This window comes from Bos mutus, chromosome 11, assembly GCF_027580195.1.
Source record: "Bos mutus isolate GX-2022 chromosome 11, NWIPB_WYAK_1.1, whole genome shotgun sequence".
Classification (NCBI taxonomy): domain Eukaryota; kingdom Metazoa; phylum Chordata; class Mammalia; order Artiodactyla; family Bovidae; genus Bos; species Bos mutus.
Window position 1 is genome coordinate 84,449,612 of NC_091627.1, and position 17,613 is coordinate 84,467,224.

At 36.7% G+C, this 17,613-nt stretch overlaps 1 protein-coding gene across 5 annotated transcripts in view; it reads left to right on the forward strand.

Moving 5' to 3' along the window:
* Window positions 1-1,076: 1,076 nt before the first annotated feature.
* Window positions 1,077-17,613, forward strand: part of THUMPD2 (THUMP domain containing 2) — a 40,055-nt gene continuing 23,518 nt past the window's right edge. For 2 of the 5 annotated variants that reach the window (XM_005893771.3, XM_070379690.1), the window contains exons 1-6: window positions 1,082-1,238; window positions 6,714-6,849; window positions 8,184-8,587; window positions 9,492-9,569; window positions 13,046-13,098; window positions 16,142-16,229. In XM_005893771.3, coding sequence (XP_005893833.1) covers window positions 1,113-1,238; window positions 6,714-6,849; window positions 8,184-8,587; window positions 9,492-9,569; window positions 13,046-13,098; window positions 16,142-16,229 — 885 coding nt within the window. In that variant the 5' untranslated portion in view covers window positions 1,082-1,112. Of the gene's footprint in view, window positions 1,239-6,713; window positions 6,850-8,183; window positions 8,588-9,491; window positions 9,570-13,045; window positions 13,099-16,141; window positions 16,230-17,613 lie in introns of all 5 variants that reach the window. The other 3 variants (XM_070379689.1, XM_070379688.1, XM_070379691.1) reach the window with 3 other exon arrangements.

A 17,613-nucleotide genomic window follows, 5' to 3' on the forward strand; every position in this document is an offset into this window, starting at 1 on the left:
TTACAACTAGCACCACCTGGGAAGCCCAAGCTAATGCATATCATATTTTTTTTATTGCCTGTTTATATTATTATAGTCAAAGATTAAAAATAAGAGTACACTATTTATACTCTTGCTGCTGCTGCTGCTAAGTCGCTTCAGTCGTGTCCGACTCTGTGCAACCCCATAGACGGCAGCCAACTAGGCTCCCCCGTCCTTGGGATTCTCCAGGCAAGAACACTGGAGTGGGTTGCCATTTCCTTCTCCAATGCATGCAAGTGAAAAGTAAAAGTGAAGTCGCTCAGTCGTGTCCAACTCTTCGCAACTCCATGGACTGCAGCCCACCAGGCTCCTCCGTCCATGGGATTTTCCAGGCAAGAGTACTGGAGTGGGGTTGCCTTCTTATCCAAGTTCCAACTTCTTATCCAAGTTCCGACTTATTGTTTTCTCCAAGGTACAACTGAAAGACCTATTACTGATGTATCTTCCTTTGTTATAGTCATTTAAAGACTAGCAGTCACAGATGTTATAGGGAAATCATTTTTAATGCTTCATTTTCCCACCTTAAAAAATATTGATTTGAAAATATTATTCATTTATTTTATACACCAACAATCAATCGTTTGGAATAGGATGTCTCATTATTAGCACAAACCAGTAATCTTATCCCCTATCTCACTACCGGGGAAGAACTGAGGTAAAAATCTAATGGATATTTTAAGCAACGCCATCAGTTATTCATTCCCTCCAGTCTTTCACATTTTATGTTGTTTCCTATAGTCATCATTCACTTCTTTAGCATAGCGAAGCCATGCTATCAGAGGCAAAGATGTGCCATAAGAGCATCTGCTAAGGATCTACCAGATGAGTGGCAGTCTTTATTATTCCCAGTTATATATCCCAATCACATCCCTTCCACCTGCGATTCTAAATAATTCCAGATGCCTAATCAACGAGGTTCCAATCAGTTAACCTAGGAGACCCACAGGGCCCCTCTCAGCCGATCAGACCTTTCTGGGACCTTCCGGCCTGGTTCGCCCTTGGCTACACCCGGCCCTTCGGCCCCTGCGCGCCGCCTCCGGGACCTCGGGGCCGCGCCGCGCGCACCCGAGGCCACGTGACCCCGAACTGCCATGGCGGTGGTTCCCGGAGGTCCCAGCTCCAGGCCTGCAGCGGGCGCCCAGTTTTTCTGCACCGCGGGCCGCGGCTTGGAGCCCTTCCTGATGCGGGAGGTGCGGGAGCGGCTGGCTGCCACCCAGGTGAGTCGGCCTCGCAGCGAGGCGGGGCAAGAAGCAGGGCGGCCCAGGCCCCGCCCCTGCCCGTGGTCCCTCCCCGCTGGGGTCGGTCCTCGACCCTCGAAAGTGACGCGAACCCCTCACTGTCTGACCGCGAACCCACAGAGGCGACGGCCGGGCCCTCGGAGTTCTGCTGGCAGGTCCCTTAATTACTGCCAGAAAGACCCTCCAGCCCTTTCCCCCTACACATGTCACTGTCACGGCTGAAGGTTTTTTTTTAAAAAAGAGCTATTGATGTGAGTTACTTCCTAGATTCTTTAAAGAAAAATGTTTGATAGTGCCTATAATTAGAATTAGACCTGTAAGAATTCTTTCTCCAGCTTTTAAATGCAAATATAATCGTCAGGTTCAGCTATTTTTGTCAGTTTCCTGACACTGTGTTTATCTCAGGACTGTTGGGAGGATTCAGTGATAAAAGTTATGTAAAGTACAGTGTAAATCCGCAGTGAATAGTAGCTAGAAAAATACCCTAGGATGCCTCAGAGAAGGAAGTTAGCAGTTGCTGGTATTATTACACTGTTAATTTCGATGAAATGAAGAAAGTTGTAAACATCAGTTTACCGTCTAGTACATGCTGAGCCTGTTTCTTGAAAACAGGGAAAGGATGTAATAGAAAAAGGCTCCAGTGTCTTGATGGGATTATATATGACAGTGTAAATGATGTATTTTTGGAAAATGAAAGCTTATTGAAAGAAACTGACCACTCCACTCCCAGGACTCCTGAAGTGTTGAAAGCTCACAAAAGGAGTTTCTGTGATGATGATTGGAGAGAGGACAGAGAGGATCATGAAGAATGACATCAGTCTTATTAGACTAACTGCCGTTTGTGGTTTTAGTCACCGAATGTCATAGAGTGTTAAATGTAGCTAGTCTGAAAAAGCAACAATATAATAGCAACTGCCGACATGGGTTAAGCATTTAATATGTCAGACACTTAATTTTCACAACAACCCTATCTTTTGAGGTGGGCTCCACATTTAACAGAAATGGAAAATGAAGCACAAGTAAGTCCAATAAAATATTCACATCATGGAACCAGAAAATGGCAGAGCTGGGATTCACACCCAAGCTATCTGTGAAATCAGACATGTTATCATGTTCAACCCAGGCAGGTTGGCACCTGGTTCCAGGTCCTTGAACACTGTGAAGCCATGACATCATGCCGCGCTGATTTTTTTTTTTTTTTTTCAAATATTCACTTAGAGTTCTTGGTATGAAAAACAGAAGGCTTGACCCAATCTGCGTATGCTTCAGTATTAGAAAACTGACCTCTCTGCTTGTTCTCAGTGTTTGCCATTTGCACCTCCGTGGTGTACTTTCACATGTTCCTCTATTTCCTATCAATTGGAGTCATATAAGTTATAGCTGGCACTTGGTCACGTTCAGGTTTGATTTTTTTTCCTCCGGTGTTGGGGCAAGCCTCTTTATAGGTTCCTGGGTATTTTTAAATACTTACAGCATATAAATATAATATATACTCTAGTATGCAGTGTGTAGCATACCTTAAAGTAATGTATTGGGTAAAATTAAGCTTTACTTTGTAATTCTGTTTAATGTGTTAAATACTGTTATTATAAAAATAAAAGTAGAAACAGTAATCTTGAAGATAAAATTCATTGTAGTAGAGGTGTCTGCAATGCCAGAGAACCAGGAGGCCCGGTCAGTTAATTAATTAGCCTTTATAAACCCACATAGCAAAACAATTAGCCCACATAGTAGGGTTAAGCAGATAGTCGAGTTATTTCAGTTATTTCATTTAATGGGATGATTGCATAAGGTTCTAGATTCTATGCATTCCCTGTAGATTGGATACTTTTTAAAAAATTAAGTAAAATATATATTTTTAATTCTCTCTTCTAAAATGAAACACAAAAGCTCACACCCCACCTCGGTCCTTCACCTAGCACTTAAAAATTAATTCTAAAATTAAGTGGCATCTGTAGAATTAGGAAAACTTTGGTATCTCCTTATTACTGTACCTTACCTTTTTGCCTTGGCTTAGGCTTTTCATCTTTGCATTAGATCTGACTCCCTAAATTTTAAAAGAAAAACAAAAATACTAACTGCTTAGATATTATAGCTGACAACAGAGCTGTTTTTTCTTTTAATAAAGGCTGTTGTTTCATCTTCTGAAGTGTTAGACATAAAACCAGTTGGTTTTAGACACTTTTAATGATTTAATTCCAAATGGTAAAAACAGATTGGATATATAAATAAATTTTCAAGTAACAAATACTAGTGTGAAATAGTCTAAAATGCCACAGTCCTCCCTGATTATTGTAATTGAATATGATCAGTTACAAACAATAAACTAAAGAAAATGAGTAACAGTAGCTTCAGCAGTGTTTGAAATCATAAATACCAAAACTCGTTTTTCTACTACTTTGAGATAGAATACTTTACAAAAGGTGAACTATTAAAGCACTTGCATATATATGATTGATTCTCACAGTGGCTATTTTACCATTTCATAAACTACTTCTTTTTTTTTTTAAACTTTACATAATTGTATTAGTTTTGCCAAATATCAAAATGAATCCGTGCCACATTCTGATTACATGCTCATTTCTTATAAAAGGAATGTAGGCCTAATGTTAATTTTTTTTAAATAAACAGAATAAACCAGTGTTGGTATTGATTTTTAGAATGTATTTAACATTTTAAGTGGCTAAACACATATTTTTCTTATGATTGAGCACCCCAGTAGATTAAAGGACCTTTTGCTGCTGCTGCTGCTGCTGCTGCTGCTGCTAAGTCGCTTCAGTTGTGTCCGACTCTGTGCGACCCCAGAGATGGCAGCCCACCAGGCTCCCCCGTCCCTGGGGTTCTCCAGGCAAGAACACTGGAGTGGGTTGCCATTTCCTTCTCCAGTGCATGAAAGTAAAGAGTGAAAGTGAAGTCGCTCAGTCATGTCTGACTCTTAGCGACCCCATGGACTGCAGCCCACCAGGCTCCTCCATCCATGGGATTTTCCAGGCAAGAGTACTGGAGTGGGGTGCCATTGCCTTTTCCTAAAGGACCTTTTAGGTCCTCTTCCTCTTAATTAACTTGATTTTCAGTCGAAAAAATATTTTGTTCTCCACACCCTCCTCCAATAAAATATTTTTAGAAGTTCATTATATAAATTATCTCCCTTGATACTCAAGTAAATGAGAAAAGATAAGATCTTTGTACTATTAAATAATTAATTTAATGTCTAGACTGGTCTAGATGTTTGTATCAGTTTATTTATAAGACTTGAATCTTAGAACCATAGATTTACAGTAAAATATTTATTTCAGTTCCCCCAGAATCTTAACTGGCTATTTCATGTGATGGCTTAATATCAACTATACTTTTAGATCAAGTAACAAAATCTAAACTTCAAAAAAATTTACCTTTTAAAACTTTGTTTCCAAGTTCTAAGCATTTTGAGGTATATATTCAATTTTGACTTTAGTGGGAAAATGTCACCTTTGTAATGAGAAAGAAGTAAATTGTAAAAACTGGAAGTTCTTGTTTTAGTTACTTCATTATCCCCTTAAATATTGATTCCTAAACATTCTTTCATTCCCTACTTCCTCCGTCTGTCTTAGGTACATTGCTAGTACCTAAAGTCTTTGGAGTTTTTAAAATTTATTTGTTTTTCCAGCTCTATTTAGATATAATTGATATATAGCATTATTTAAGTTTAAGGTGATCTGATACGTTTATATGTTGCAAAATGATGACCACCATATCATTAACTAACACCTCCATCCCATCATGTAATCAGCATTACTTTTTTGATGTGAACATTTAAGATCTACTCTTTTAGCAACTTTCAGCTAAATAATACAGAATTATTAGCCAAAATCACCATGCTATACATCAGAATCCCAGATCTTGTTCATCTTAAAACTATAGAAGTATTGGGGTTTTAATTGTCATCAACTTAGGGCTTCCCCAGCAGAGATTCTTCTTCATCAAGCTAGAGTGTAACTTTAGAAATTACCATCCCAAAAGCTTAATTAGAACAGGTCAGATCAAACATACCATACACTTGGAGTTCAAGTTCCACTGAGTGGGAGCTGTCTGTACACATGGAACACCCTTGATTCCATGGTTGCCTCAGTCCTAGGAGATAACTTAAAACCATGTTAGTTAGCCTGAGGCCATTCCTAAAGGAGAATGCTAGGAGCATCCACATCCATCCTGAACTTTAGGGGGTTGGTTGACCCAAAAGGTTTAGGGTTCCATTGGCATTGAGCATCGTTTGCTGTACCTCGTTTGACTCTCTGAATCAGTGCTCTTTTCATTTTCCTTTCTTCTCTGACTTTGTCTACATATCTATCCTGTCTTTCAAGCCTCTTTCAGTTTGATGCATACTCTTGCTTCTATCCATTGTCCGGTTCCCGCAGCCAAGTGGTTCATTATTTCTTCCTCAGTAATCTGCTTCTCCCTCCAGCATCACATTCAGCACTCAGTCCTTTATGCCCCGTCCACAGAAATCTTTCTTCCAGCTAATTTAGTGCTGTCATAGTTTTCATCAGAAGTCTATAATGGTGAACCATTACCATCTGGGGTAAAATTGTTACTGTTTTTCAAGCTGGGCCTGAGCCGCACCATCCATCCGCCTGACACCATCCAGTCAGCATCACACAACAAAGGTTGCCATGCTGTCTTACAGTTTACTTCAGCCAGATTGTCACGCCCACCTCTGCATTCTTCCCCTGCATTCTTTTGTGAGAATCCCTCTTACCAAATCTTATAGGATTCTTTCCCAAGACTTTTACTAATGGTGGCTTCCATCATTAGTAATGCTTATTGTACCTGCAACTTACCAGAACATTTATTAACATTTTACTTTTCTCCTGGGCTTAATGCAAATTATTGTCTTATACATTTTACATTTTAATTGTATGTCAGTATATGCCTTTTACATTATTATTCATCTGTAGGATTTATACTCTATGCTTCCTTGTAGACCATGAGGTACATGTTTAATAAATACCTACTGATTAGGTTAAACTTGGTCTAGACACCTAATTTGTCCTATCCATTTTGCCTTTCCTTTCCCCACTTTTAGTAGTTGTGTGAGATTTGATAATTAATCAGTATTTTGTGTTCTATTTTTTTTTTAGTAGAGTGTACACAAAAACTTTCCAAAAAGTAACACAGAAAGATTATGGTCTTGGTCACTGATTATGTGATTTCATACAAATTATTTAACCACTCTAAGCTTTAATTTCCTAATCTATAAAATGGAGATGATAAAATCTACTTTAGAGGGTTGTTATAGGATGAGGGGGAAAAACGTATTCAGAGTGCCTAGGATAGTCTAATAAATAGTAGATACTTCAGAAATAGGCATTTTTATTATTGTTAGATGCTATGTTTTAATGTATTAAGGGGGAGGGAAGGGAAATGATTCTTAATCTGACATTGAACTACATTAATATCTATTTTTTCTATCTCTAGGTTGAATACATTTCAGGAAAAGTTTTTTTCACCACCTGTTCTGACTTGAATATGCTGAAACAATTGAAATCTGCAGAAAGGTTATTTTTGCTGATTAAAAAGCAGCTTCCATTTCCTGTTTCTTCTGTGAGTAAAGGTAGGTGTATACCTGTTGCTTTTACCTACGTGACATAGTGCACTCCAGAGTTTTTTGCTTGGCAATTAATATGTAGCCATTTCACATTTTAAAGAATCATTCATACCCCTGGGATCATTAATTTTAGTTATTTTTCTGTATTTCCAGAATATTATCACCTAATTGTGTTTCTTCTCTTTTACAAGTTTTGACCAATGTGTTGCCTTCCTTCTGAGATTTTAGTGTCCTAAGTCACATTTCTTCCTTGAGAATTATGATCAGACACCTTCTCTAAGGCTATATATGGTTGGTGCATTTATTAAGATTTAGGAGCATGTAATAACCCCAAATGCATTGATTTAAATAATTGGTCAGAACTTATAAATTTTACCTGATGAGTGATATAATTGGAAAATACTACATAGTAAAATTTCCTATTGTGGGGAACTTTAAATTGATAAAGCATTAAAGAGGGCTTAAGAGATTTCTTGTCCACTCCCTACTTTTATAAATGTGCTGCTAAAATAACGTAAAGATACTGACAAAAGCAAAAAAGGATCTGCTATAGCTGGATAAAACATTGCCTTAAACCTTATTTTGACTGCTGCTTGTGCACAAGAAATCATGTCATCACAGCCTATAATAAACTGTGTCAAGAGCAATTCAAATGGTGAGACATCAAGATGGGGCAGAAAAATTGTTAACAAATCCTCAGATATTATGTTGTAAGGTCAGTAAAACTTCATCCCAATATTCCACACACTTTCATCTTTAAAGAACTACAGTAATTACTCTTTGATCATCTTGATGGCTTTTGCTTATCAAGAAAAGATTACATTTTACTAAGCATGACTGCCAGTTCCTAAATTATGAATGAGTTGTGTATCTGAAATCTTTCTTTATGGAAGCTCATTTTATGATCTGTGCTAATATTTTGTGGTCTTAAATAGTCTCAAGATTCAGTTGCTCTGTTTTTGAGCTCTGTTTTGCAATTTACTCTATTTTTTAAAACTTAATTTTTTATATGCAAGATCAGCATTACTTTAAAGATCAACACACATTGTACATCTCTGTGTATATCGAAGAGATACATATGTTATCATAGGACAAATGATCTTGCTAAAGTAAATGGTAACTTTATAGGAATTTTAAAACAGGTTTGATGTTAAGTATGGAATACATGAATGAACTTTATTCTGTACAATATTCTTAAATTATATAAGTTCCAGATAAAAGGGAAATCAGTATTCATGTAGCAATTTAATAAAATTTCTTATTTTAAAGAAATAAAGGTGATGGGATTTGAGGGTGTGAATAGCTTCAGTAAAGGATAAACTGAGATTTTACTTATTTAGGAAAAATACTTAATGAACTACAAAGACTTATAAATGATGATCCTGAAAGTTGGTTGAATGCCATTTCAATTTGGAAGAATCTTCTTGAACTTGATGCAAAAAAGGAAAAACTTTCTCACAAAAATGCTAACCCACTCAAAAGAAAAGTGGGAGAAGATGATATCACTGCTAAGAAATTGAAAACAGAACAAATCCAAGAGCTACAAGAGACTAAGGAATGCCAGCTGGAAAAACAAATAGAAGAAAAAATATTGGAGCAAGGAAATTTTATCACTGAAGGAGAAAAATTTCAAAAACTTCAGGATGATGTCATGGAAGCTGTTGATACGCGTAACCAGACCAACATAACTTTTAGAGTTTCCTGTCGCTGCAGTGGAGCCGTTGCAAAGACCCTTACTGCGCAGGTACACTTGCCCCCCAGAGTGGGTTCCCATTTTCTAAAAGAATTAATTATTCTTTAGATCAAAAATGAGGTGAAAACTTTTCACAGAATACATAACCAGGCCCAGACAGATCACTCGACCTAATCGCACATAACTAAATCTCTTCTAAAAATGCATTTTCCTTCTTAACTTTACCTCAGATGCTTAAGAGGAATACTGTGCCAGTCTACATAAAGACTTCCTTTTACTTTCTCCCTAAAAGTTTCCTTAAACTCATAGATACTGTTTATATTTGGAAATTCGAATATCATGGCCCTAAGCCTTTTGGCTTTCTCTTCAATTCGGTTCTGTGTTGATCGAGTGGTTGCTCAGCACCAGGTCTTGAATGTGGGATCTTCCCAGGACCCAGACTGAGATACACAGGTGTACTTAAAAGGAGAGCGAACACCACAAAAGGACCCTGCAAAGTTTAGTGATATTGAGGGCATAGGTGTGGGTCCTTGGGCCAGTCTTAAAATCAGACAGACTCTTCAGTCTGAACCTAATGCTACTAAACGGGTACTTTTAAATTATACAGAATTGCCATAGCTAAAATAGTTCATCTTTCAGTTTGCATCTATTTCCTGGAACCCAGAATGACCATATTTATCAGGCCACAATCTGGTTATTTCACGTGCCTGAAATTACAAGGAGAGAGATTACACACAAGTAAACGTCAATGCCATAAGATTTGTTGGGGTGGAAGCGGTACAATGCACCATTATTGCCTTGAATAGAAAATGCTTTCGTGTAGTATTTTAATATTGTAACCTTAAATTACCATCAGATAGTATGATTGATTTCCCTGATAGTTTTCTGCTTACATTTAAACTTAAAATTTTCATTTTTAGTATTCTTATCTTTTTTTAACCTGTTGCCTTTTCAGGAGGTAGGAAGAGTAATTGGAATTGCTCTTATGAAACAGTTTGGATGGAAAGCAGATTTGAGGAATCCAAATTTGGAGGTAATGAATGTTCATTTTATTTTATATGCTCATAACCTAATTCTTTAAAGACAATGCCAACTATTCTTTTTTTTTTAATTGAAATGTAGTTGACATAAAATATTATGATTCACGTGAATTACACAGTGATTCAACATTTGCATACATTATAAAATCATCACAAGTCTAATAGCCATCTGTCTCCATTCAAAGTTATTACAATACAGCTGCAATGTCAATAACTTTTAGTGTGCTTTTTAACTTTGCTTTAAAGTTTTAAGTCATGTCTACATGGATCCAGCAGTGTGATTCCTCCTTTGCAACAGAATACTGCAGATTCTTTTGCTAGTAGTTTTCACTGTGAAAATGTCTCATTCAAATTGAACTTTTGGAATGGAATTGTTTAGTCGCAGTTAAACTAAACACTAGAGATGCTCTCTATAATCACCATAATACATAACAAATATCTATAAGAAATTCTAGTTAATGTAAAAAATAAAATTGGAAAACAGACCTGTGTTAATAGTGGCTTTGTTAGGCTTGTGGGATTATTTTTCTTTCCCTTTTCTCTATTTTCAAAATTAATTTAATGAAGTTATACCATTTTTAATTGGAACAAAGTAAACACATGGGACAATGAATTCTGACTATAACAAATGTTCTTCAGTGTTTTTTGAAGACCGTAAGTTTGACCAGTAGTCATTTTTATGATTCATTAATTGGTAGATTATTTTTATATAGCTTTAAAAGGAGTAATGGCTAGTCAAACCAGAAGGCTTTGTGTTGTTTTCTATTTTGTTATTTGATATTTTTTGCTTTTAAAAAGGCATGCCTAGTGTATATCCTTTATTTCTGTTTTGCAAAATTCTTTGACGCTGAGAATGTTTTTATAGAAGCGTATCTTCTTTCATCTCCCCGTCTATGGTTTGCTTATCTTCCCTCTGGTTTCCTCCTCATCTCTCCCTGACTCCACCTCAGTGTCTCAGAACCACAGTTTTCTCAGTTTAGCTCATAAACAAATATATCTAATTGAATTCCTATCATCCATTTAATGCAAATAATAGCTATTGGTAGAAATAATTAACACAAAACAAAATTGACAACAGAATCACACATAGTAAAATCTGTGTGACCAAAACTGACAGAAGAATCAAATTTTAGCAAATTTTGTTCTGTACAAGTAACAGAGAAAACTTCATCGTGCAGAAAGCTGTACCTGATAACATTTGGTATATAAAAATATCAGTATATCATAACTTTAACTGTTAAATAGAAAAGAATCAATACCAATCAGTAGCTTTGCTAACATGAATAAGATAAAAAAAATTGTAAAGTTTAGCTTCAATGATCAAAGAATTAAACTAAATGGGATTCATTCCAGATTATTCTTTTCTTAGTAAAAGCTTATCAATATTGGAATAGTTCTGATTAAACTATATTAAAATACCTTTGGGGTAAAAGTATCAGGAGTCAAATGTTGTTGAGGTCAAAGAGCAGAGTTAGAATATCCCATAAACCTCATCAGGCTAAAGGAGTAAGATTCTTTTAAAATTTATGTGGGCTACTAATTTCAACTTGAGACATTTAAATCCTCATCATGACCTAACATGAGAACTATAGCTAACACTGCTGTGTGGTATAGGAAGGTTGTGAAGAGTAAATCCTAAGAGTCCTCATGGTGAGGAAATTTTTTTTCCCCTTTTTTGCTTTTCTTTCTATCTACATGAGAAGATGGATGTTAGTTGAACCTATTGTGATAATCATTTCATAATATACATGAATCAAACCTTCATACTGTATGCCTTAAACGTAGACAGTGATGTATGTCAATTATTTCTCAATAAAACTGGGGGGGAAATAACAGGAGAAAGATGATCAGTTCAGTTCAGTTCAGTCACTCAGTCATGTCCGACTCTTTGCCACCCCATGAATCGCAGCACGCCAGGCCTCCCTGTCCATCACCAACTCCCGGAGTTCACTCAGACTCACGTCCATCGAGTCAGTGATGCCATCCAGCCATCTCATCCTCTGTCATCCCCTTCTCCTCCTGCCCCCAATCCCTCCCAGCATCAGGCTTTTCCAATGACTCAACTCTTGGCATGAGGTGGCCAAAGTACTGGAGTTTCAGCTTTAGCATCATTCCTTCCAAAGAAATCCCAGGGCTGATCTCCTTCAGAATGGACTGGTTGGATCTCCTTGCAGTCCAAGGGACTCTCAAGAGTCTTCTCCAACACCACAGTTCCAAGGCAACAATTCTTCAGTGCTTAGCTTTCTTCACAGTCCAACTCTCACATCCATACATGACCACAGGAAAAACCATAGCCTTGACTAGACGAACCTTTGTTGGCAAAGTAATGTCTCTGCTTTTGAATATGCTATCTAGGTTGGTCATAACTTTTCTTCCAAGGAGTAAGCGTCTTTTAATTTCATGGCTGCAGTCACCATCTGCAGTGATTTTGGAGCCCAAAAAAATAAAGTCTGACACTGTTTCCACTGTTTCCCCATCTATTTCCCATAAAGTGATGGGACCAGATGCCATGATAGAAAGGAATAAACTCTTCATGTAACTGATGCACTTTTCTGTACACCTGAAAGTAGCACAGCTTGTGGATTAACTATACCCCAATAAAAATTTTAAAAAGAAAAAAAAAAGCAGTCCCTATAAATAATAGAGTGAAAGGTCACTCTTGCTACAGTGTATTAGCTTAAGCAGGTTTTCTGTTAACCATGGTATCAAGTCTTACTTGAGGCTAGAATTAGGGAAGATTTAGGTAATTGTCTTTAACCTAAACGGAGAAGGCACTGGCGACCCACTCCAGTACTCTTGCCTGGAAAATCCCAAGGACGGCGGAGCCTGGAAGGCTGCAGTTCATGGGGTTGCTAAGGGTCGGACACAACTGAGCAACTTCACTTTCCACTTTCATGCATTAGAGAAGGAAATGGCAACCACTCCAGTGTTCTTGCCTGGAGAATCCTAGGGACGGCAGAGCCTGGTGGGCTGCCGTCTGTGGGGTCGCACAGAGCTGGACACGATTGAAGCGACTTAGCAGCAGCAGCAGCTCTAACCTAAAATGCTTAAAAATCTAATTACTTAGGGTAATTCAAAGAATCGCTGTAAAGAAAAGTGATCTTGAGTTCTTCTTAATGTGATTCTCAATATAAGTTGTTTACCAAATTGACTTCAGAATTTTTCTATGAGATGTACTTAAAATTTACTTTGCTCAATAAAAAATACTATGAAACATTTTTTCAGATATGAAGAGGCCTTGGAATTTGAGGGTTCAGGATGGGGAACACATGTATACCTGTGGGGGATTCATTTTGATATTTTGCAAAACTAATACAATTATGTAAAGTTTAAAAATTAAATAAAATTTAAAAAACAAACAAACAATATATATATACGTTGTATAGATTCCAAATGGAAGCTTTCAAATTGTCATTCATTGGGTAATGCATTACCTGGTCCATTCTAACGTCAATATTTGTTCTTTCAGATTTTTATACATCTAAGTGACATTTACTCTGTGCTGGGAATTCCTGTGTTCAGGTACGTATTATTTCTAAGCTTCAGGTTTGTGTCTTAGGAGAGTTTGTAAAACTAAAAACTTTGTGTTTTTATTCATAGTGTGAAACACTGATATATCAGAGGGAGCTTAAATCAAAGCCTTTGAGTTCTTTGCTTGAACCAGTAAAGTATTTGCATGGAACTTTGGATCCTGATTGGACTGGTTAGAGTTGTGAAAGATTTGATCACAATAGTCGACTGATTACATTTTTCATATTGAAAATCATATCTATTTTTTTATTAAATGATTTTCACAGGCCTACATTTAAACTAATTTTTAGTCCATTGGCCTCTTGGATTTTTCATTAAAATAGAAAATACATCACAGTTCTTAAAATTCATCTTGAACATACTTCACATTTTACTGCAGTTTTTTTTGTGGGAGAGTAATTCCAATTTTTAAAATCTTCTTCAGGTTTTCTCCCTAGTTATGTAGGGTACTATATAATAATAAATGCAGTTGAATTTTTCTGAATATTTCTTATTCAGAAATATTTATTGAATGTTTATCATACAGCAGTACTTTCTTAGATGCTTTGGGAAGGAATGGATGGTTGGATGATGGAAATAGTGATTTGCAGTTTCTTGGGAGCCTGTAAATATTGTTGGCATCTTCAAAACATTTTACATGCATAGCCATGTTTACATAGTATAAAGTGATTTAGATATCTTTTCTCTAGGTGATTCTAGGTATGGAATATTTTTAAAATCATAAAAATCCTATGGAAAGATCCCATTGACCCTGAGGTCACATTTGTACATGTGTAAGCCCGGATCAGGATGTAAAAAGAATGCTTAAGGTCATTGTAACAGTTTTATCAGATGATGCACCATCGCAGTTGATTAGCACAGAGCTGAGGACATTCTGGATGGTCAAGAAATGCTGAATGATTGAGTTCTCGCTGTGTGCTAGTTATAGGGTAGGCCCCACTAGCCTCGAGATTACAGAAATCACGCGCCAATAGTCACTTTACCACATATGAGGTCATCACATGGCTCAAGGCCCTGTTGGCTTCCCTTGGCCCCCACCTACTCCAGTACCCTCCCAACTCTCCCAGACCAAACCTAACCCACTGTTTTACAACTACACCTACGAGGTGTCCAGGCTTCCCTACTTCAGTGCCTTTTGGAGTGCCAGGCCCTAACCCCTGCAGATGTAGATGGGGATACCCTATATATTGTAGATAGGAAATGACCCACGAAAAATGAAGAAATGTATAGAGATATGAAATACAGGGAAAGCAGAGTATGCTTAGTTTATGTCTGTAAGTTTTGCAGTACTTCCAGGTAAAAGGTCTCCAAACACACGTTTGAAGATAAAGATCTGGGATTCAGGGGACTGATCTAGGCTAGAGATGGAGATGAGAATGTCTTCAACTTGGTGATAATGGTGTGTAAGAAAATAAAGAAGAGATTCATATATGAGCACAAGAGGATCAAAAGCCACATTTATTTTTGTACTGGGGTAAAAGCCAGCTGAAACTCCAAATAAACACATTAGCCAGGTCCTATGAAAGTAGAGAATTATTTTTATTTTCAAAGAGTTTATTTCTGAACAGTTCTTTTCCCTGAATAATTTTATTTTACTGATATAATGAGGCCCTTTTGTTGAAGTAATAGCAGATTAGTTTTGTCCAAGCAAAATAAGAATGGGTACCCTTGTGTCACACATTAATAGAGTTGGCTACCATAAAATAAACCTCTATTAGCAAAAGTATGCACACAATAGTCAAAAATTTCAAAGGTTCTGTATAAATCCCCGATGCGTAGAAAAGGACTTCGTAATGTGTATGGACAGAGACAGTTTTCCGTACCAATTCTATTTATGTGTGTGTGTCTAGAGTGAAAGTAATTTCTCAGTTTTGATTTTACCTGATGTGTTTTGTAGCGAGATAATTGCTGCACTTAGCCTGCTGAAGCAAGATTCGTTGATCAGATTATTTTATAATTCTTCTACCCACAAAGTTTATATCCCAGATTCCAAATCTCTGGATATAGTACTATTTACAGTATGAAATTTTATTTCCTGAAAAACCTTTTCAACAAAAACAACCTCTCGTAGTTTTATCATGCAGTCTTCTTCATCATAATACTAAATACATAATTACACTGTTTTATTTAAAAGACATACCTCATCTAATTCTAAGATCTTAAGAGGCTTGCAATAAATACAGACAAAACAAGAAAACTTTAAGAGCAGAAAGAAAATGATGAAAGGAAATAGGGTTTGGAAAACACTGTGGCTTGGTGTATTGTTAGTAGAAGAGCCCTCTTAGTGGCTTTAAAACAGGCCTAACCACAAAACAACCAAGCATTGATTTTTGAAATCATACATCATGTCTTACCAATAAATTGTATACACAAAATGGATAAGTGCATTGAAATTTGCAAGGCAGTGTTGTTCACTGCACCAGAAACATAGAAATAATATTTTGAAAATCTGTATCAAATCTGGAAACACCGATATTAGCAATAATGGGGTAGAAGATCAAGTATGAAGTGATAGGTAATGGAGACCGGTGAACTCACTGGGGAGTCCTCTGCTTCAGCATTTCATTCAATAAATTATTTTCGACAATGCAGTGTCAAGCTTCATTCCAACTTTAGAGAAAGGTGCAAATGAGCAAAAGGCAAACTTACGAAAGGGACCTTTTAGAAATTCTTTAAGGGTTGGCATCCGTTCAGCCATGCGTCCTATTCTGCACAGTGCAGTTTACTCTCGATGACTCTGGGTCAGTGAGAAAAGGTCTATTCTACATGGGAAGTCAGGGAAGCGTATAAAGTTAGAAAGACTTCCCTCATACGATTAAATTTTTCAAGTTAAGCACTTAAGGGTTTAAATTTCAGTTATCTAAAAAATTTTCCTTTCTGAAATACCACACTGGCTGGTTAGACAAGGTACCAGTTAGAGAAGGTAATTTTGTATTAATAAAAAGGTTATATACTCTCTAACTTAGGCAATACTTCAGTGCATGATGTACAGGTATGAATGGGTTAATTATTTTTGTTTGTATCCTATTAATAGGGTTCCTTTAGCCTGCAGAGCTTACATCAAGACAGCAGGGTTGAGATCTACCATAGCCTGGGCAATGGCCTCCCTTGCAGAAATTAAGGTAAGGAACCTGTTCTGGTCCCTTTTAATTGAATACCAAGGTCCTTTCCATAATTAATTTACACAGCCTCTTATTGATGGTTGCTTTCTTTTCTCTTTGGTTCTTTTAACCCTTTTTATTCTGTTTTTCTATTTCTTTTCTTGCCATTACACTTACGAACTGCAGAGATAGGCTTTTGTCAAACTTCTGGGAGTATTTTGGCTATGAAAATGCTGAGTCAAAAGATAACTACATTTTATTATTTCTAATTTTTTGTCATAGTCATGTGGCCTGTACAACTTCTACTTAAAATTTAACCAAGATCTTGATCAGTTTTTGTAAATGCTCCATGAACATAAGAAAATAATTTTATTTTCTAGTCAAGAGATGGCCTCTGTATCTTTTACTTGCTGTTTTACTATCTGCTCAGTACTGAAAGAGGTATTTGGAAATTATTTAGATTATATTTTTTAAGATTTTGCATTTTTATTCATTGTCACCTCATTCTGTAGTTTGTTCTGTAGTTTGGTTTATACTCATTTGACTGTTACTGCCTCATTGTAAAGCGTTCCTTTTTATTGTTATTAAAGGTTTCATCATGTTGATTTGTAAGTTTAAACTTAAATTTCACCATGTCTTAGTATTTCCACTTTTTTTTCTTTGCATTTTCCTTTGTAGTTCTGCTTTGTTTTCAACTTTGTTTTCAGTGTGTATTTTTTATAAACATAGAACTCTATCTTTATCTCACAATGATAGGCTCTTTCAGTGAGAGAATTCAGTACAGTATTATGATAGACACACCAGTTATGATAGATTTGCTTTGCAACTTCTTGCAGTTTACTCTTTATTTATGCTACTTTCATCAAGTGAATCGTCTCATTGTTTTCCCTGAGGTTGGATTTTACTCTGTGTGCTATTGAATGGCTCCCTCTCCCAGCTCTCTTAATTAAACACATGAGACTTGACTTTAAAACAAGACATCAACTCTTTTCTTTGCCAGCACACTGTTTTTACCACCAACACTCTGAACTTCCTCCTCTGTCCGCTCCTCCCTTGTCATGAGATGAGACCTCCAGGGTACTTTTTCTCTTCTTCTGGCCCACCTTTGCTCCTCCCTACAGTGAGACCTTTGAAACATGTTTACCCTCTTCCACTCCCAACTACCAGCTTGAACTAAATTATTTATTATGCATCAAAATTTCCAAGTATATCCGTTTTCAAAAGTTCTTATACTGCACTTATATTACACAACCCATCCGTAATCATTAAGATGCAGTGTGTGTAACATGCATTTCTGTATAAACACACAGGTATAGTGTGAGGTACAGAGCTTCTCACCCTTCTTCTTCACTTTATCTTTCTCTCTTTGAGGTCTCTGCTCTGCTTTATTTGTTGCTTGGATAGT